The sequence below is a fragment of the Dipodomys ordii genome, unplaced genomic scaffold (genome assembly GCF_000151885.1).
Source record: "Dipodomys ordii isolate 6190 unplaced genomic scaffold, Dord_2.0 Scaffold20, whole genome shotgun sequence".
In the NCBI taxonomy this organism is placed as follows: domain Eukaryota; kingdom Metazoa; phylum Chordata; class Mammalia; order Rodentia; family Heteromyidae; genus Dipodomys; species Dipodomys ordii.
The window spans coordinates 20,457,441-20,478,458 of NW_012267236.1; the positions used below are offsets into that span (position 1 = coordinate 20,457,441).

At 47.7% G+C, this 21,018-nt stretch overlaps 1 protein-coding gene across 2 annotated transcripts; it reads left to right on the top strand.

The window, feature by feature from the left end:
• The first annotated feature begins 3,872 nt into the window (after positions 1 to 3,872).
• On the top strand, positions 3,873 to 18,164 carry E2f6 (E2F transcription factor 6). 2 transcript variants are annotated; one of them, XM_013013808.1, is made up of 6 exons: positions 3,873 to 3,922; positions 7,481 to 7,697; positions 9,841 to 9,996; positions 11,596 to 11,749; positions 15,449 to 15,596; positions 16,992 to 18,164. In XM_013013808.1, exons 1-6 carry the CDS (start codon positions 3,916 to 3,918, stop codon positions 17,006 to 17,008), a joined length of 699 nt encoding a protein of 232 aa, XP_012869262.1. In that variant the 5' UTR covers positions 3,873 to 3,915; the 3' UTR covers positions 17,009 to 18,164. The 2 variants fall into 2 exon arrangements, with proteins under 2 accessions (XP_012869262.1, XP_012869263.1); XM_013013809.1 differs by having other exon boundaries at positions 11,596 to 11,710.
• The last annotated feature ends 2,854 nt before the right edge of the window (positions 18,165 to 21,018 follow it).

Genomic DNA, 21,018 nt, shown 5'->3' on the forward strand with positions numbered 1-21,018 from the left:
CGCCCTCCCCGCGGCCTCCACCGCCCAGCAGCACCTGTGCCCGCGGGCGCGCGGCGGGGCTCCCCGCGTTCTCCCGCCTCGGCTGCACCCTCTTCTCCCCCCCACCCCGCCCGCCCTTCCGACCTCTCGGCTCAGGTTCCCCACCCCAAACCTGTCACCAGCCCCGACCGGTGGGAAAAGGAGCGGGGCGCGACGCCCTCTGCCAGGCGCGCACCTGTCATCTTGGCTGCTCCGGAAGCGGGGGGGGGGGGGTGGCTAACTCAGGATCTGAAGGATCGTGGTTCGAAGCTAGTCCGGGCTGGAAAAGTCCGGGAGACTCTTCTCTACAATGAAGCACCTAAAAATGCTGCAAGTGGAGGTGTGGCTCAAGTGGTAGGATGCCAGCGTCGAGCAGAAAAAAAGCTAAGGGGGGACAGCACCCAGGCTCTGAGTTCAAGCCCCAGGACCCGCGAACACCACCCCACACATCGTAACGCCCTTCTGTTCAAGCTCCATGCTGTGTTCCCGTGATTCTTGGGGCTCTTGATCAACCCACCCTTTTCTGTTTCTCCCTCGACCAGTAATAATTCAGTATGTCCCATGCTATGCCCATTCTTATTTAAGTCCTCACAGCAGTACTAAGAGACTATTTTTGTTTTGCAGTTGCCAGACTTGGATATATTAGTGGCTGGCTCATGATTAGGAAAGTGGAGAAGCCTCTATGAACCCAGTGCCAGCCTCCAGATGCTAAGTCCTTGATGACTTAAATAGCAATCTAAATCCATCTCCTCTCTAATCTCACATGCCCTCCTAATTATCCGTCTCTCCTCTTTCCCAGCCAGACTTCTGGAAGAAGATAGTTTGTGCCCACTCTGTCTCCCTTGACCACCTCATGACCACCCAGTGCCCTGCTGGAATTTCTGCCCTAGCATTCTGGGAAGAGTGTTCTGACTAGGGTTACCAGGGGCAGACTCAGAGTCTTAGCTGCTGTTTCCATCCTCGAATTCTGTAGTTTTGGCCCCAGGGATTGCTGGAGTTGGAGGCCCCTCCCTCACCCCAACTTGTCTTCTTTCCCTTTCCAGATATGATGGTGTTATCAGGGTTATCTGCATTTCTTCCTGTGGGAATTTAGTCTCTGTCCTGTGACTGGTTCCTGTATGTGTTGGTGCCTTCCTGATTGACACAATCTGTATTGGCCTTCATCTTGAGAATTGGATAAAAGCTCCAACCCACCCCTTGCTGGAAACCACTTAGCCTGTGGACAGGACCAGAAGATACCCATGTCCTTGAGATTTTCCATATTTTTCCTTCCTTCCTTTCTTCCTTCCCTTCTTTCTTCTTCCTTTCTCTTTTCTTCTCTCTCTTTCTCTCTTTCTTCTGATCCTGGGCACTGTCCTTGAGCTGCTTTTTTTTTTTTTGAGTTGTTTATTGGAGATAAGAATCTCATGGACTTTCCTACCAGGGCTGGCTTTGAACCACAATCCTCAGATCTCAGCCTCCTGAGTAGCTAGGATTACAGGCATGAGCCACCAATGCCTGGCAACCCTTATGGGTTTTTGTGGTTAATTGGAGATAAGATTCTCACAGACTTTTCCTGCCCAGGCTGACTTCCAACTGAGAACCACAAATCTCAGCCTCCTGAGTAGCTAGGGTTACAGGCATGAGCCACCAATGCCTAGCAAGTTTTCCATATTCTTATGGAAAACACAGTTTTAGTCACCAGATCATAATAACCCCCAGGACTGGTATGCGTGAACACACAGTGTTTATCTGTTTATCTTCATATGTGAGATTGAGAGCAGTGGTTGCAGTAGCTTGGACCTTGTCCAGTGTGCCCATCAAGGCTGCTGGGGCCTGGAGAGCCAGGTGTGGACAAGGTGTTAGGGGCATCTGTTTGGAAAGCAGCGAGTGCTGGGTGTGCAGAGCTTGGCTGCGCTGCTCTAAGTGGAGAACAGAAGCCTCTGCAGCCAGCGCCTGAGCACACACAGGACACTTTGCCTGTGTTTCACATCAACTGAAGAGAATGGAATTTTTTTCATTCAAGAATCTTGCTACAGCTGGGCGCCAGTGGCTCAGGATGCTGAGGGTCATGGTTTGAGGCCAGCCCAGACAGGAAAGACGGTGGGACTTTTATTTCCAATTAGCCAGCAGATGCCTGAAATGGGTGTGTATGTAGCACAAGTGGTAGAGCACCAGCCTTGAATGAAAGAGCTCAGGGACAGAACCCTGGCCCTGAGTTCAAGCGCCGGTACCCACGTGTACAGGCACAAGAATCTTGCTACAGTTGCTAGCCCCTGTCTCACACTGTATCTATCAGGTGAGGGGTTAAATGTTAAACAAGCAGTGACAGTTGGCAACTTTGGGCTACAGGTCAGTGTTGTGGCGTGGGATGCCATGTTTGTAAATGGCTCTTGTCTGATGTGGAAAGTCCCTAGCCATGGCCCCTGCCGCAAGGCGGGCATTGCTGGTGTCAGCAGTGCACACATGGTTCTTCCAAGTCTGACAATTTTCCAGGAGGATTCTATCTCAGGTTCACTTTCTAGGGCATCTCATGCCAAGAACTTGTAACACTAACAGAAACCAAGAGCTTTGCGTCTCTCCTGGGCCCCTGTCCCTCCCCAGTTCTGCCTTATTGCTGCCCTATTTATTGTTTTGTTGTTGTTGTTTTGGTCAGTCATGGGGCTTAAACTCAGAGCCTGGCACTGTCCCTGAGCCCTTTTGCTCAAGGCCAGTACTCTACTACTTTGAGCCACAGCACCACTTCTGGTTTTCTGGTGGTCCATTGGAGCTGAGTCTCAGAGACTTTCCTGTCCAGGCTGGCTTCCAGCCCTGATCCTCAGATATCAGCCTCCTGAGCCACCAGCACCTGACCTCATTCTGTTTCTAAACCATTGACTTGACTATTAAGTGGCATTCAGAAGTCTGGTTGTGACAAAGTCCAAGCTGATCCACACTCTTAAGTGCTACACAGTTCGTGTCTTCTTCACGCCTTCATTTTGGTAAAGGTTCCGTCTTTCCCTTCTCTGCACATAGTTTGCTTTTTAGGCAGGATCTGCCTTTCCCATCAGGGCTCAGCCTTGGGCCCCTTTCTGGTGCCGCTTGGCTGATTTCCCCGGCTGGTACCTCACAATCGTCCCTCTCCTTAGGGCACTTGTGGAGTTCCGTTCCCCAGTTTTTCTTTCTTAGACACATCTTTATCGAGGTGATACTGATGAGATTCATGTCTCTTCTTTCCATGTGCAAAGTTAATGTAGGTTGCTGTTTCATGCTTTCATATTTAGGATTTATTCCTTTTTGCATTGCTGATGTTACTACCAGTTCATATAAAGTTGATGGCTGTCAAGTTAGCTTTGTCTAAGGAACTTAACGAACTTTATTTCTCTAATAGCAGGGTTTCTAGTTAAACTCTGCAAGCCCTGTTTTCCCTTATTTAAAATGCTACTGGGAGAGCGTGGCTTGCTAGGGAAGCGCCAAACCTCTGGCTCCAAGCCAGGACCCGCATTTGTTTTGCTTCTCTAAAGGCTTGGTCTCCTCTCCTTAGCCTTCCAGAGCTGAGTGTGGTGTCTTGACCTTGTGTTCCTTTTGTCCCAATACCTGGTGCTGTCAACAGAGTAATGTCTGTTCAGTAGTGAATGTGCATGTGTGGTTTCCCCGCCCCCCTCCCCCAGTCCCCAACCCCCAGGACTGCCATTCTTACCTAGGGAGGTTGTAGTCTGGGAAATATGGTCAGATACGATTACAATTAGAGTATAGTTTGGGAATATAACTTTTCTTACACCTCAGCATGGGAGAAAAGAAAGCCCTTTGTGTTAGAAAGTAAAATGCTCTTGATTCGCATTGTTGTTTTTAAATTGCTATTTAATTTTTTTATGTCTTCTTTTTTTCTAGCCATCAAAAATAAGGATTAATTTAGAAGACAATGTACAGTATGTGTCCATGAGAAGTAAGTTGATTACCAAATAGGTTTTAGGTTTTGTAGTCTGAACTTCCTACAGTTAAAAGCCCTACATTCTGGGCATCAGGTGCCGATGGCTCACACCTGTAATCCTAGCTATTCAGGAGGCTGAGATCTGAGGATGGCAGTTCAAAGCCAGCCTGGGTAAGAAAGTCTGTGAGATTTATTGCCAGTAAACTACTCAGAGAAAGCCAGAGCTGGCTTTCTAGCTATGGCTCAAGTGGTACAGTGCTAACCTTGAGCAAAAGAAGCTCAGGGACAGCTCCCAAGCCCTTAGTTCAAGCCCCAGGACTGGCACCCAAAGGGGGAAAAATGGATCTGTTATGAATTCCCTATGATCTTACTGATAGACTCTAGAAGAGTCTATGAGAAGCTGGAAGGAGGGGGGATGGAGTGGCAGGGAAAGGGTGGTGTAGGCTGAAGTCTCACTTGGACAGCAGGTAGAGTTTCTGTGTTCTGTTGCGTAGCATGGAGACTTGCAAATGGGTTATTTCCAAATAGCTGAAAGATGGGATTTGACTTGTTCATACAAAGGAAGGATAGGTATTTGGTGTCACAGAGTTGCTAATTAGCCTGATTAGATTCCATGTAAACATCTATTTAAATATCACATATATAGAAGAAGTAGATAGCATTGCTTCTTGTCAAAAGGAAAGATACATGTATAAGAATTTTTCCTATAATTCTTCTTGGGCGAGGAATTCCTGGTTGCTGCCACTAGAATTGAGGGTAGCTGGGCTGTGAACGTGAGGTCCGCCCCTGCCTGCCTGGTTTCTTGGGGTTCCCCCACCCTCCTGACCGGACATGCCCCGCCTTGGGGAACATTTATGGTGCTGGGAGAGCTTTGTGATAGATCCCCCCTCCGATTTCCTGTTAAGTTGATTCTCATTTTTATCAATTTTTAGTGCAGAGATGACCAGATATAAATCACAAATCAGTTTTCCCTTGGCTGCTGCCTCAGTTCCCCTGTAGTTGGTCACCAAGTTTGGTTACCTTTCCCTTTGAGGTGTTTCCTTCATCTCACCCATGCCACCGAGTTACAGTGATAGCCACCATCTACTGCTCTCATACAGTGTTTGGCAGTGAGTTAACATTTTTGCATGAATTACTGCAACAGCGCTTCATAATAAGATTGTGGATTGTGATCGTCTTTATAATCGAGCAAACTGGGACCAGAGAGGTTAAGAAATTGCTCAAAGTCAGAGTCAGGTTCTGCTCCCTCTGCCTGGACATTGCACAGTCCTGACCCTGTGTTAGACAGCTGCTCCCAGGCCAGGGTCTGACTTCCAAGCTGGGGTAGTGGGGTCGTGGGGTCCTTTTCTTCTATGTGGGCTCCCCTGCTTCCCATCATCCTGCCAGTGTGATTTTCCCAGTACACGCATGGGATTTTTATTATGCATCCTAAGTTCTTTAGGAAGCCCTGAGTCCTCAGACATGGATTTATTTAGAAGCATTCTCTACAAGGTGGTGGAGAAGGAGTACACAGACAAGACCTTGAAGTCTGGTCTTGCTCACCGGCAGCCTCACTTCAGGGCTCTGCTGCCCTCTTCCCTTAGTGACCCTACACCATGCGCGGGTTCCTAGGCGCACCATGTTTTTAGTGTCGCTTTGTCTTCTGCTTGCTGCGTGTCAGATTGGGAAAGCAGCCTTTATGTGAGAAGGAGCCTTATACTCCATGCAGAACTGAGTGCAGCAGCTCAGCATGCTAGCATCCCTTAAAATACTCCACGCAGCACCACATACTGAAATTTACTTCAAGGGAAGAATTAAGGGTATATAGGATAATTTTGTAGTAAAGAAATTCATTGAATTACAGTGCAAAATAGCAAAGTTGAGACAGTCTGAGTTTCTAGTATTAACCTGAGCAAAGACTCTGAGATGTTAAATATGCAGCCACATGTTTACAGTATTAAAAGAATATAATACAAGCCAGGCACTGGTAGCTCATGCCTGTAATCCTAGCTACTCAGGAGGCTGAGATTGGAGGATCTCCACTCAAAGCCAGCTTGGGCAGGAAAGCCCGCGAGACTGTTATCTCCAGTTACCCAGCAAAAAGCTGGAAGCAGAGCTGATAAAGCATTGCCTTGAGCAAAAGAGCTGAGGGTCAGTGCTCAGACCCTGAGTGTAAGCTCTGTGCACACACACAAGAAAAAACATAATACAGAATGCTGTGTTCCTTTTTTTTTTTTCTTTTGCCAGTCCTGGGGCTTGAACTCAGGGTCTGGGCACTGTCCCTGAGCTTCTTTTGCTCAAGGCTAGCACTCTACCATTTGAGCCACAGTGTCACTTCCAGCTTTTTCTGTGTATGTGTTACTGAGGAATGGAACCCAAGGCTTCATGCATGCTAGGAAAGCACTCTACCTCTAAGCCACATTCCCAGCTCCTATTTTTTTTTGGGGGGGGGTCCGGTCGTGGGGCTTGAACTCTGAGCCTGGGCGCTGTCCCTCAGCTCTTCAGCTCAAGGCTAGCGCTCTACCACTTGAGCCACAGTGCCACTTCCGGCTTTTTTCTTTTTGCTTATGTGGTGCTGAGGAATCAAACCCAGGGCCTCAGGCATGCAAGGCAAGCGCTCTACTACTGAGCCACCTTCCCAGCCCCTCCTGTTTTTTTTTTTTTAAAGTCTATACAAAGCCAGCATGGTAGCCCACATCTGTATTTCCTGCACTGGAAATACTGAGACGGGAGGATTGTAAATGCCCGATCTGGGCTATATAAGAAGACACTGTATCAGGAAAACAAATTACATCTATAGCTTGGGGATGAGCTAATATGTGAAGCCTGGAGCCCAATTCTTAGCACACACACACACAAAGCTGCACCCCTAGTGACACACAGTGGGTGCTAGGATAGTGTGGGTGAACACCCCCACATCATTTGGAGGTGAGTGTTACCGCAAGTTGTTAATATGGGAATAGTAGTGAATGCTTTAATAATGTATTAAGCACTTTTCTTCAGATGTGTTGTAAGTGTGCTCATGGAAGATTAGTTTGGGCCTTCTCTGCTGAACTGCAGCATAGATTAAAAAAAAAAAAAAACAGTAAACACCAGTCCCAGCCAATACTTTCTAATGGATTCTTTAACACCAGTGGTAAAATGCAGTTTTTAAAATCATTCCTAGGGCTGGGAATGTGGCTTAGTGTTAGAGTGCTTGCCTAGCATGGAGGAATCCCTGGGTTTGATTCCTCAGTACCACATGAATAGAAAAAGCCGGAAGTAGCTCTGTGGCTCAAGTGGTAGAGTGCTAGCCTTGAGCAAAAGAAGCTCAGGGATAGTGCCCAGACCCTGAGTTCAAGCCCCAGGACTGGCAAAAAAAATTCCTCATTCTAGACCAGGGATGTACATACAAACATAAGCCTGCTTATGAGACAGTAGATTCACCTTTGTTTAGACCTAGGATAGGCCAGTACATTTTTTATCCAGGTAGAGAAATTTACTTCACAGGGGATTTCCATAGGCATTTATGTTTTCCAATCAGAAGAAGCAGTTGCTTAAAAGAAGTGAGAATGTTACTTAAAATTTTACAAATGTGTTTATTTTGTTTCCCAGAAGCGCTAAAAGTGAAGAGACCTCGTTTTGATGTTTCACTGGTTTATTTAACTCGAAAATTTATGGATCTTGTCAGATCTGCTCCTGGGGGCATTCTTGACCTAAACAAGGTTGCAACAAAACTGGGTGTGCGGAAACGAAGAGTGTACGACATCACCAATGTCTTAGATGGAATCGACCTGGTTGAAAAAAAATCGAAGAACCACATTCGGTGGATGTGAGTCGGTCTCATTGCTTTTCCCTGACCATTTCACCCTTGCCCAGATTAGCAATATTAAACAGTAAGATACAGTTCTTTTGTGTGTGTGTGCCGGTACTAGGACTTGAACTCGGGGACTCATGCTCTCTTTGCTTTTTTGTTCAAGTCTGGTACTCTACTACTTGAACTGGCAGCCTTTTGGTGGTTATAGAGTTAAAAGTCTCATGGACTTTGCTTTCTGGGCTGTCTTGGAACCAGGATCCTCACATCTTAGCATCCTGAATAGCGAGGAATAGAAGCCACCAGCATCCACCTAATTTTTGTTAGAAGAGAACTAAGAAAATGGAGATTTTTCTTTCATTGTCCCACAAAGGACTTAAATTGTCCTTGCTACTTAGGACCAGTAGGTGCCATAGACAGAATATCATTCTGATACAGAAAAGTTAGATGGAATAAAATAATTACATTTAAATTTTTGTTTTTCAAGATGATAAGAAGAAAACATCTGGGGATTGGAAGGTGGCTCAGTGGTAGAGTGCTTGCCTCACATGCATGAGGCCCTGGGTTTGATTCCTCAGCAACACATACACAGAAAAAAGCCAGAAGTGGCACCGTGGCTCAAGTGGTAGAGTGCTAGCTGAAGAGCTGAGGGACAGCACCCAGGCCTAGAGTTCAAGCCCCATGACCAAAAAATATATATATATAATTACATAGAACAATTTTAAAGTCCTTCTTTAGTGGTTGATACAGAGGAAATCTGTGAAAGTTGAAAGCTCATTCTCTCAGGCACAGTGTAGTAAACACCTAGAACTCCTTCCCCATGGGGAATTTAGGATCTTGACGACAGAGCAGAAATCTGCATTCACAGCAAGTACCCTGAGTGACTGTGACACTGTTGGGCTCTGGACGTCACTTTGGAACACATTACCCTGAGTATAAAGAGAAAACTCAGACAGCCAGGTGCTAGCGCCTGACACCTGTAATCCTAGTTACTTAGGAGGCATAGTTCTAAGCCAGCCTGAGCAGGAAAAGTGTGTGAGACTTTTTTTTTTTTTTTTTTTTGCCAGTCCTGGGTCTTGAACTCAGGGCCTGGCCACTCTCCCTGGGCTGCTTTTGCTCAAGGCTAGCACTCTACCACTTGAGCCACAGCATCACTTCCAGCTTTTTCTGTTTTATGTGGTACTGAGGACTCGAACCCGGGGCTTCATGCACCTCCTCAGCCCGTCTGTGAGACTTTTGTCACCATTTAACCACCAAAAAACCAGAGGTGGGCTTGCTGCTCAGATGGTGGAGTGTTGGCCTTGAGCAAATCAGAAGCCCAGGGACAGTGCCCAGACCTTGAGAGCCCAGAACTGGCACCAAAAAAATGAAATAAAAAAGGAAGACGGTGGCTAAGGAGCCAGCCTGACTGAGAAGGATCCCAGAGGAAGAGGCCCAAAGGTTGAGGCCTGAGTAGACATGCAGCAGCCCGATATTTAGAATCAGGAAGAAGCAGTTCTGGCATCCAGTGTTTTTCAGGCAGGTGAAAACCCAAAGATCATACAGTAAATGAGTATTAAAGGAAAGCATCCATAAAGAGATCACTTTTTTCATTGTACAGATACAAGCCAGGTCTGCTATGGACATGTTTGCTTGGGGGTTCATCTCAGCACTCTGAAACACTAGCCGCTTGACTGCGGCAGAGGAAGTACAAGGAGCTGCGTTCTGTTTATTATGCATAAACACTGAAAGAAAGTGCACAGTGGTTATTCTCAGTCATAGGATGGAGTAGCCACTAATAATGAAGGAATAGATCTTTAAAGAGCAGTAGCTGACAGGCGCTGGTGGCTTGTACCTGTGATCCTGTAATCCTACCTACTCAGCAGGCTAAGACCTGATTCCAAGCCAGCCAAGGCAGGAGAGCCCAGGAGACTTCCAACCAGCAAAAAAGCCAGAAGTGAAGCTGAGCACCAGCCTTGAGCAGAAAACCTAAGGAACAGCATCTGGGCCTGAGTGCAAGCTTCAGTAGCTTTAAAAAAAAAATTGCCTAAAATATTACATCCAGATAGACTGTGTACATTATAGCCATCACGCCTTGTTTTCATATGTAGAATTGTAATTATTCTCCATCTCCGAGCTGTTATTAATGGTGGGTTTCCGTGCTTGTTTTGTTCTTCTAAAGAGGGTCTGACCTTAACAACTTTGGAGCAGTGCCCCAACAAAAGAAGCTGCAGGAGGAGCTTTCCAACCTGTCCGCCATGGAAGATGCGTTGGATGAGTTAATCAAGGACTGTGCTCAGCAGTTGTTTGAGTTAACCGACGACAAGGAAAATGAGCGATATCCTTTAAGTTGGAGCCTTTAGAAAATGTCTGCTTCCAAAGCAGATTCTGTAGTAGGGTAGCTTAGGGATTTAATTTCCATACTTCAGCAAGGAAAGTTTTGTGGTGTGGCCTCCACAGCCCATTTTTGCCTAAAGGTGTTTTGTGGGATGACCCCAGCTGTTCACTGACACTCTCAGGCTGACATCGCACTGTTGATAATTCTTTCTTTGTTGGTCATGGGGTGTGAACTCAGAGCTCGGGTGTCTCTGAGGTTTTTTTTTCTTTTTTTGAGGGGGGGGTCCGGTCATGGGGCCTGAACTCTGAGCCTGGGCACTGTCCCTCAGCTCTTCAGCTCAAGGCTAGCACTCTACCACTTGAGCCACAGCGCCACTCCCAGCTTTTTTCTTTTTGTTTATGTGGTGCTGAGGAATCGAACCCAGGGCCTCATGCATACAAGGCAAGCGCTCTACCACTGAGCCACCTTCCCAGCCCCTCTCTGAGGTTTTTTGCTCAAGGCTAGTAGTGCTCTACACTAGGAGCCTCAGCACCACTTCCAGTTTTCTAGTGGAGATAAGAGCTCATGGACTTTCCTGCCCGGGTGGCTTTGAACTGCAATCCTCAGATCTCAGCCTCCTGAGTAGCTAGGATTACAGGCGTGAGCCACCTGTGCCCGGCTTTCTATTTCGTTTTATTATTTACTGTGCTTATTAACTACTTATTATGTCTAATTGTGTGTGTATATGTATATGTTTGCATGCATATGTGCATGTTGCCAGTCACGGGGTTTGAACTCAGAGCCTAGGTGCTATTCTTGAGCTTTTGTGCACAAGGCTAATGCCATAGCTCCACTTCTGATTTTTTGGTGCTTAATTGGAGATAAAGAGTCTTTTTTTTTTTTTGCCAGTCACGGGGCCTGAACTCTGGGCCTGAACGCTGTCCCTCATTTCTTCAGCTTAAGGCTAGTGCTCTACCACTTGAGCCACCGTGCCACTTCCGGCTTTTTCTGCTTATGGGGTGCTGAGGAATCGAACCCAGAGCCTCATGCATGCAATGCAAGCACTCTACCACTGAGCCACCTTCCCAGTCCCAAAATAAAGAGTCTTATGGTCTTTTCTTGCCCAGGTTGGCTTAAAATCACAGTCCTCAGATCTCAGCCTCCTGAGTGGGATCACAGGTGTGACTCACCAGGGCTGGGCTGCACCTGATTTCTAAAGAAGACGCTGCCATAGGTGCCAGTGCATAGAAAGCGCATCGTGTCTACGGTGTATTATGGGGTTTTAGGCACCAACCGGTCCTATAGCATCCTGCAAAAAAACCTGGGGATGACCGCACCTTTATGACTTCTGTTTGTATTAGGGACTTTATTTTCTCCAAAAATTGTCATAATCCCAGTAGTTCATTTAACGTCCTCTTAATGTTTATAAAACACTGTAAAATCTTAGCATCATATCAGAAATAATAAAGCTATGGAAGATTATTTTGTAACTACTTTCCTCAATTGTGAGTTTGTATACCCTAAAAGCTAAAGCTGCTCTTAACACCTGCCTTTGTATGTACACAATAAATTAGCTGCCCAGTACCTGCGCTCTGCTTAGAGTCCTTGACTGTGTCTCACGCTGGCCTACGTCACCTACCAGGACATTCACAACATCCAGGCCTTCCACGAGCAGATTGTCATCGCAGTGAAGGCACCCGAGGAGACCAGGCTGGATGTGCCAGCTCCCAGAGAAGTAGGTCGCCCTGCATTTCAGCCAGCATGCAAGAGGGAGGTGCGCTGAGGCGGGCTTATGTTGCTTACTTCCTGTATGTATGTTGCTTACTTCCTGTGTGTCTGACATAGGGAAGACTCTGATACATTTTCACTTGTTTTGACTAACCCAGAAAATGAAGTAGACATTGTAGCTTTTTAAGAGAAAAGCCAAGCACAGAAAGACACATTTGTTTCTTAAGACACATTTGTTTCTTAGCACAAAGTGACAGAACCAGATTCAAACATAAGCAATTTGGCTTCAGTTTTTTTCTTAGCCCTGGCCTTGGAACTCAGGGCCCTGGGTTTGCTAGGCAGGTTCTCTGCCACTTGAGACATACATTTGATCCTTTTTGCTTTAGTTATTTCTTTTTTTTTTTTTTTCTTTTGGTCGGTTGTAAGGCATGAACTCAGAGCCTAGGTTCTGTCCCTGGGCTCTCTTGCTCAGTAGTGATCATCTACCACTTTGAGATACAGCACCATTTCTGGTTTTCTGGTGGTTCATTGGAGCTAAGAGTCTCATAGACTTTCCTGTCAGGGCTGGCTTTGAACCGAGATCCTCAGATCTCTGCCTCCTGAGTTGCTAGGATGATAGGTGTGAGCCACCGCTCCTGGCTTTGTTTTTTCTTAAAGGTGGCCTGGACTACAGTTTGCCTAATTATATTTACCACAAATTGTGATGGTAGGCACACATTACCATGGCAACTGTATTTGTTGAAATGGGGCCTTGTGAACTTTTTTTTTTTGCCCAGGCTGGCCTCAAACTGAGATCCTCAAGATCTCTACTTCTTGGGTAACTAGAGGGGTATGTGGGAGAGGAGGGTAGCGCGCGCGCACGTGCGTGCGTGCGTGCGTGCGTGCGTGTGTGTGTGTGTCCACGTCCACCAATGCTAGGGCTTGAATGCAGGGTCTGAGTGCTGTCCTTGAGGTTTTTTTTTACTCAAGGCCTAGTCCTCTACCACTTGAGCCACTTCTGGCATTTGGGTGGTTAATTAGAATCACAGGCTTTCCTGCCGAGGCTGGCTTTGAACTTCCATCCTAAGACGTCAGCCTCAGCCGGGCGCCAGTGGCTCTCGCCTGTAATACTAGCTACTCAGGAGGCTGAGATCTGAGGATCGCAGTTCAAAGCCAGCCCAGGCAGGAGAGTTCATGAGACTCTTCAATAAACCACTAGAAAACCGGAAGTGGTGCTGTGGCTCAAGCGGTACAGCGCTCGCCTTGAGCTGAAGAGTATAAGGACAGTGCCCAAGCCCAAAATTCAATCCCCACGACAGACAAAAAAAAAAACTAAGACCTCAGCCTCCTGAGTAACTCGGATTACAGGTGTGAGTCACCAGTGCCCGCTGCCTCAATCTTTAATATCCAAAAGTACACTGCCGTTGTAAGAGAGGCTTTAGGGAATGGACTTCCTGTGTGATTTGGAAAGTAAACTTAAAATGAAAAAGCAAGATGTCTGCGTAAATGAGTATTTTTATCAGCTGCTAGCTGCTGGCACACACTTCCCCTGCAGGGAAGTTTGCATTGACAGTCCTCATCATCTGAAGCCGCTTGATGAGGACGGAGTCAGAACAAACGATCAAGTCCTGACAGCTCTGCCCTTGGCCAGTCCTCATTGCTGTAGGGAGGAATATCCTTGCCGTCCCCTTTTCCTCATCCCAGCATTCCGTTGTGGCTGTGCACGTGCAGCCCACGTGACCTGACCGCGGATCCAGACTCCATTTGGAGCTGCCTGCCCTCCCCTCAGTCACACGTCAGGACTGGTGGTGATGGCTCATAGTTGCTTTAGCTACTCTCCCAGTAACAGTAAAACTTTCGCGGATGCTGAAACGAGTGTGTGTGTCAGCGTTGGGCTTGAACTCAGGGCCTGGGCACTGTCCCTTAGTTTTTTCCAATCTAGTTTGGTGCTCTTCCCCTTCCCACTTTGTGCTGGTTAATTGGCGATGGGCGTCTCAGGACTTTCCTGCCAGGGTTGTTCTCTTGTTTCTGTGTTGTTTGTTTGGGTGGTATTGGGTGCTTGAACTCCAGGATTGGAGTTAGCCTTGAGCAAAAGAGCTGGCGTACCACACAGCTCCACTTCCCACTTTGTAGTGGTTAATTGGAGATAAGAATCGCCCAGCTTTTGCTACAGAGATGGACCTCATAGCTTGATCTTCGAGTGTCAGCCTCACAGCAAGCATTATAGATGTGAGCCACAGTACCCAGCAATGTCAAGACTTTGTATAAAAATAAATAAATCTTTTTTGGGTCATCATAAGCCACTCATTCTTCAGGAATGAGCACTGGCTTCCCAGTGCTGGAGCTGCTTCAGACAGTAATTGCTAAGTGTCGCTGAGCTCCTCCCTGAGTCAGGTGTGGAAGCCGTGCAGGTTGGGCCCTGCTGGCTGTGGGCCCGAGGCGTGAGCGTGCTGGGGTAGTGAAGTCCAGCTCCCCCAGATCTGGGAGAGGCTGGTGGACCTCAGGCAAGGTTGGCAAAGCGGCCTTTGGTTCAGATCCTGCTTCCTTCACACTGTAAGTGGATTGGGGGGGCCCGGGTCTGTGTGGTTGCCTCTGTCTGCCTTCAGAGTCAGTAGTTTGGGGCAGGGACAGTGCGGCCTGCAAAGCCAGAAACAGCTGCCACCACACCCTCGATGGATCAGGTGCCCCACCCCCAACCGGGAGCGGAAGTCCTCCACAACTCAGCGGCCACCTGCCTGGAGCCAGCCACCCACAGCAAGGGGGGCACGAGGCTGGGAGGCCCACTGAGGAGCCACGTCACCCAGCTCCAGCGGACGAGAGCCTGAGGGGCAGGGCGGAGGGCAGTGGGGTCTGCATCTGGCCTGGCCACGGGAAAGGGGAGAGGTGGGCCTGGGCAAGCTGAACCAGCCTCAGGGGAAAGGCCGCGAGCCTGCTTCAGACCGCGCATGCGCGCAGAGCTTTTGGTAGGAGCACCTCATTTCCCGAGTACTCACCGGAACGCGTAGAAATCCTTCCTGAGTGAGTGAGTGAAGCCAAGAGCTGTGACAGATCATAGAGAAGCGCCCTTCATAGTCTGTGTGTGTGTCTGAATGACATGAGGTATCTTTTTGATCTTCTTCTCTTAGTTCTTTTCAACCAGACCAAAAAAGCAGTCCTGGCCGGGCACTGGTGGTTCACACCTGTAAACATAGCTACTCAGGAGGCTGAGATCTGAGGATCACAGTTCAAAGCCAGCCTGGGCAGGAAAGTCCATGAGACTCTCCTATTGACCACCAGAAAACCAGAAGTGGTGCTGTGGCTCAAGTGGTAGAGCGCTCGCCTTGAGCTGAAGAGCTGAGGGACAGTGCCTAGGCCCAGAGTTCAAGCCCCACGACTGACCAAAAAAAAAAAAAAAACCAAAAAAAAAAAAATCAGTCCTTCTGTTAATCTCAGCACCTCCCCATTGGTTTAGAATGGAAATAGCCTGCATGTTAAAGCTCAGCGCTCCAGAGCTCTTTGTCATAAAGCACTGATGTTTGACTCTCAAGGGTGGACACTGTGGAGGTGTGTGTGTGTGCGCGCACGCGCGTGCTCACAGTGGCTCTGGAACCATGGCTGCCTGAATCGCTGAATTACTGACTGCTTCGCTGTTTACTGGACTTCCGTGTAGAAATGCTCGGTAAAGAGGAACCTGCTGGAATTGGCTCCTGAGGCCCCTGTGGTTTCAGGAAGTGACTGACGGGGGCAGCCAGGGCTCCGCTCATCTCGCAGTGTGTGTCCCTTGCAGGACTCCATCACGGTGCACATCCGAAGCACCAAGGGGCCCATTGACGTGTACCTCTGTGAGGTGGAGCAGACCCACCCGAAGGGCAAGACCTCCGATGGAGCCTCAGCCTCCTCCTCTAAGAGCAAACATCCAAAAGGTTCTGGGAAAGGTAAGTGTACCTTTTGTGCTTGCAGAAATGTAAGATTCTAGCAAGTTCTAAGTATTTAATAATATTAAAGCATATTATAACATTTAAGGTATTTCTTTGTGCTGGGCTTGGTGATGCACACCTGCAGTCCCAGCACTCTGGAGGCAGAGGCAGGAGGATCTCAGGTTGAAGGCCAGCCTAGACTACATAGTGAGTTCCAGTCTAGAATTGAGCTACATAGTGGGATTCTGTCTCAAAAGAAAGACCAACCTAACCAAAAGTTTATTCCTACTCTTCCTATGCACAATAACTTTAGGCTAAAAAAAAAAAAGGGCAAAGCCAGGAGCTGGTCTGTAATCCCAGCTACTTAAGAGGCTGAGAGCTGAGAATTGCAGCCAAGCCAGCCAAGGCAGGAAAGTCCATGAGACTCTTCATCTTAAGTTAACAACCAGAAGCAAAAGTGGAGCTGTGGGTCAAGGGGTAGAATGCTAGCCTTGAGCAAAAAAATCTAAAGGAAAAACAGAGTTTGCAGAATCAGTCTTAACTGTGGTGGTTTAGGATTTTCTGACTTTGTAGTTCAGTTTCACGTAGTTCTGATCACTGAAAACAGCACTGTAGTTGTCCTGCAATCAGGCCAGCAGGTGGGGGTGTCTGAGCAGGAAAGGTATCTGAGTTCCTTCCCAACTACAATTTGGATTTGCAGTTTATTCTTGAGACTGGAAACAGGAGCTTTCTGCCATTGCCATGCTAGGGTGGGGTTTTGTTTTGTTTGCTGATCCTTGGGCTTGAACTCTGGCTCTGTCCCTGAGCTTTGAAGGCTAGTACTCTACCACTTGAGCCACAGCTGCACTCTGGCTTTTTGGTAGTTAATTGGAGATAAGAGTCTCATGTGCTTTCTAGCCCTGGCAGTCTTTGAATTGAAGTCCTCAGATCACGATTAGATAGTAGATGAGATGACAGTGCCCGGCTGGAGTTACGGTTCTTCACTAAAATTCTTTTGATTGTCTGGCAATCCTAGGGTTTGAACTCTGCTTCATGCTTACTAGGCAGGCTGACTGCAGCTGGGCCACACTTCTTAACAGCTTTTTGCACTGGTTATTTGTGAGCTACGGTTATACTTGGTGCCTGGACTGTGATCCACCTATTTTACACTTTCCCTTGTAGCTGGGGTGACCGATATGCACCACAGCACCCAGCTACTGCTTGATTAGAGATCTCACATTTCCGCCTGACCACCCTCAAACTATGATCCTCCAGATCTCTGCCTTTCCAGCAGCTAGGAATGCTGTGCTAGGTCTTTTTTCTTTTTCTTCTTCTTCTTCTTTTTTTTTGAGAAGTTGAATTGCATGCTCGGTTACCTTCCTGCCTTTTGAGCCATCCCTTAGATTTTTTTTCTCTTCTGTGTCCTTTTTTCAGAAGAAAATCCTCAGTAAAGGAAGAGTCGCCTGAAGTGAGCAGTGGATGGCATTTGAGAAATGGATCGTGGTTCTCTAGAGCATCCCACACAGATGAATTATGCATCGGCATGATTCTCAGCAATAAATCACCCACGAAGTGCACTCCTTCGCACTCAGCAGGCAGCCGCATGAAGGGCAGGAGTGGCTTGGAGTGGCCTCCTTATTAGATGCCTGAAGTATTATGGTTTCTGCATTGGAAAGCAGCTCTTACAACTAAGTATTCACTGCTTATTGTCTGTGAACTAGACGCCTGGCCTCCTGAAATGACTTGATCACAGCACATGATCATGCCGGGCACGGACAGTTCCGAGTACACTCTGCCCTTCCCCGGAGGAGGCTGTGGTACGTCACAAAGGAAATTGCCTTACACTGGTTCACGTGTGCAGTGAAGTGTTGCCCACGCGTCTCAATGTGATGCCTTTGTAGATATCTGTATAATGTTCAGGTCACTGATGAATTATGTCTGAGTGGCGCTTTTACCCCTGTAAAGCTCAAATAATGTGTGTATGGAAAGTGACAGACGAGTGCTCTAGTTTCCTCTCTTTCTCTAACTTATTAGAATCCTCAGGACGAGGGTGACAGGAGAGCTTTTCCGAACTTCCACGTGGAGAAGTGTACTAGTACCTTTAAGTTCATGGATTTCATCCAGTATTTTAATGTGGCTCCCAGCGCTGAAATTGAGGTCCGATCCTTTGTGATTTCCAGATGCCTGAGAGTTACTGTGTCCCAGCCCTGCCACGGCCCGTGCCCGACACTTTTAGGGCCGATAGCAAAATGTCCCAAGGGAACAGATGAATTCACTGAATTTCAATCATGGTGCAGTTGGGCACTACGTGAAGCTTTTTGCCCACAGACTTTGGAATGTTTTTGTGTGCAGCCTCACTTGTCCCTCAGAGAGGTCCTCTTCCTGTGAATTGCCTCCTGCCCTCTGTCCAGCTCTAGTCCCAATTCTCCAAGCACCTAGCTCTTTCTACCTCAGTGGGTCAGTCATTTACCACTCTGTGCCTCAGTTTACTCAGTAGTTTACCATTAGACTGTGAGCTCCTTGAGAGACTTGGTTGCAATCATTGTTATATCAGCGCCTGGCTCGTGCCTGGCCGGAAACAGTGCTCAATAAATGTTTGACAAATCAGCACGTGAGTGATTGTAAAATGGGCCTCATCAAACTTGCCTTGTCTGTCACGCCGGATGCTTGTGAGCAGTATTTGAATTATTTTTTTTTAAAGACCTCTTGCTTTCTAAGAAAGATTTGCAACAGCTTGAAATTAAGGCCACCTAGAAAACGATTTTAAAAGGGAGCCACACTTAGAATGTTAGAAAATAACACCGTTTTGGGTTCTTTATCTGAGCGGTTGCAGCTTTTGTCCAGCCTGCCTTTGCTCTCTGCTGCCCCTACTGTCCTCTTCCTAGACGCCTGCCACTGCTGCTCGCCAGCGTCAGCTTCCAGGATTCTCCCTGTTTCATACAAAATTCGCTTGAGTCAGCCAAAGAGAACCTGCAGGGGGCGCCGTTGTCCCTCCCTGGACTAGTGGCAGGGTTGGACAGATTACTGGAGCAGCAGGTCAGTAAAAAGTAAGTTTGGACCCTGGTGATGAGCGGAGATCAGGTGCTCCTGGAGGGAGCGCTCAGGTCAGGCCATGGAGGGTGGTTTAATCCACAGCAGTGGGCGAAATCTTCTCATGAGAATACCCAGAAGAGGAGAGACCCCTGTAGGAACGAAAACAGGTAGTGTCCCCCAAACCAAAGCCCTAAGAAGCCCTGCCGCAGGTAAGCCACGCTTCCCAACTTGTGCCAGATGCACTATACGGCACACTATAGGGTAAAATGAAATTATGTCAGCAGCAATTGTGCAAACAGTATACATGAAATCGCTCCTCTACGCCATCTTTGGATGTTCAGTCTTGTGTTTCTTGATGGATGGCCGTGGGTAGTTCCTCAGCCCATCCTCCTCTCCCCCCCCTTCGTGTGTGCACTGCTAATTTCATGTCTACTTCTGGTGATTGGGGCAACCTTCCAAGGGAGCAGTCTAAAGGGTGGCTTGAGGCCAGATACTGGTGGCTCACCCCTGTAATCCTAGTTACTCAGGAAGCTGAAATCTGAGGATTGAGGATCATAGTTCAAAGCCCACCAGGGCAGGAAAGCCCATGAGACTTTATTTCCAATGTGCCACCAGAAAACTGGAAGTGGCACTGTGGCTCAAGTGGTAGAGCACTCACCTTGAGCTGAAGCTGAGGGACTGCCCAGGCCCAGAGTTCAAGCCCCATGACCACCACCACCAACAACAACAAAAAGAACAACCTCACATAACACCAGTGTTTAAGCCTTTGGCACACCGGAAACTCCATTGATTATGATTGGCAAAATTGAACCATTTAGGCCACTCAATGAATTGTCTGGGGCTGGGAAGGTGGCTCAGTGGTAGAGCGCTTGTCTTGCATGCATGAGGCCCTGGGTTTGATTCCTCAGCACCACATAAGCAGAAAAAGCCAGAAGTGGTGCTGTGGCTCAATTGTTAGGGTACTAGCCTTGAGCTGAAGAGCAGCTGAGGGACAGCGCCCAGGCCCAGAGTTCAAGCCCCATGACTGACAAAAAAAAAATGTTTAAAAAGTCTGAATCTGTTTGCTACTAATATGATGGAAAAATAACACAAATTTGTGTAATGATTGTCATCTAGTGGAGCACTACTTCTTCAAATTTCTTTATTCGCTGTCCATTAAGTAAGTCGTCACTACTAGAGAAGACCATGGACTTGAAGAGACATTCTCAGATCCTATTCTTAGGCTAGGAAGGTGGCTCAGTGGTAGAGCGCTTGCCTTGCATGCATGAGGTCCAGAGTTTGATTCCTCAGCACCATATAAGCAGAAGAAGCCGAAAGTGGCGCTATAGCTTCAAGTGGTAGAGCACTAACCTTGAGCTGAAGATTTGAGGGACAGCGCCAAGGCCCGGAGCTCAGGCCCCACAACTGACCAAAAAAAATCCTATTCTTGTTGATAAAGTGAATTCACAATTTTCAGGTATTAAAGACTAAGTGAAGTAACTTGGCAGGAAGGAAGTTGCCTCTGTTAGGAAAGCAGATACTGCTGTGGACGCTTGGATTTTCACTGTTTTTGTTTTTGTCAGGTGGCTGGGCACTGTCCCTGAGCTCTTTTGTTCAAAGCTAGCACTCTAACACTTTGAGCCACAGCTCTGCTTCCCAGTTTTCCGATGCCTAATTGGAGATAAAGAGTCTTAGAAACTTTCCTGCCCACGCTGGCTTTGAACCGCAATCCTCAGATCTCAGTCTCCTGAGTAGCTAGGATTCCAGGCGTGAGCCACCAGCGCCCGGTGATCTTCACTACCTCGATGGCCCTTGGAACATCTACCCTGGTGTGTGACATTGGGTCTGTCAGTCAGAAAGTAGCAAAGATAGCCGGGCGCCGGTGGCTCATGCCTGTAAATCCTAGCTACTCAGGAGTCGGAGATCTGAGGATCAAGGTTCAAAGCCAGCCCAGGCAGGAAAGTCTGAGACTCTTATCTCCAATAAACCAATAGAAAACAGGAAGTGGCAGTGTGGCTCAAGTGGTAGAGCGCTTGCCTTGAGCTGAAGAGCTGAGGGACAGCGCCCAGGCCCAGAGTTCAAGCCCCACGACTGACAAAAAAAAAACCAAAAAGCAAAGACCTTAGATGTATTAGTATGACAGTGAGGTCCTTTGAGAGAAACCATGGCAGGTATTACAACAGATGCATAATGAATAACTCAGCTACAGTAGCAAAGAGTAGACCTTGACATAACACCTTAATACCATCCCTAGGAGAAGCTGAGTCAGGAGTGGTCCACACACCACTGGCACATAGACCATAGAAAGAGAAGCTACAGAAGTGCTAGGAAAGGAGACACCCCCCTTTAGCCCCCCCACCCTAACACCACATGGCTGATCAAACCTTGGGTGGAATGGAAGAATCTCCTGGCAGCACCGGGATCTGCTGGGAGACTGGATGCTAGCTGT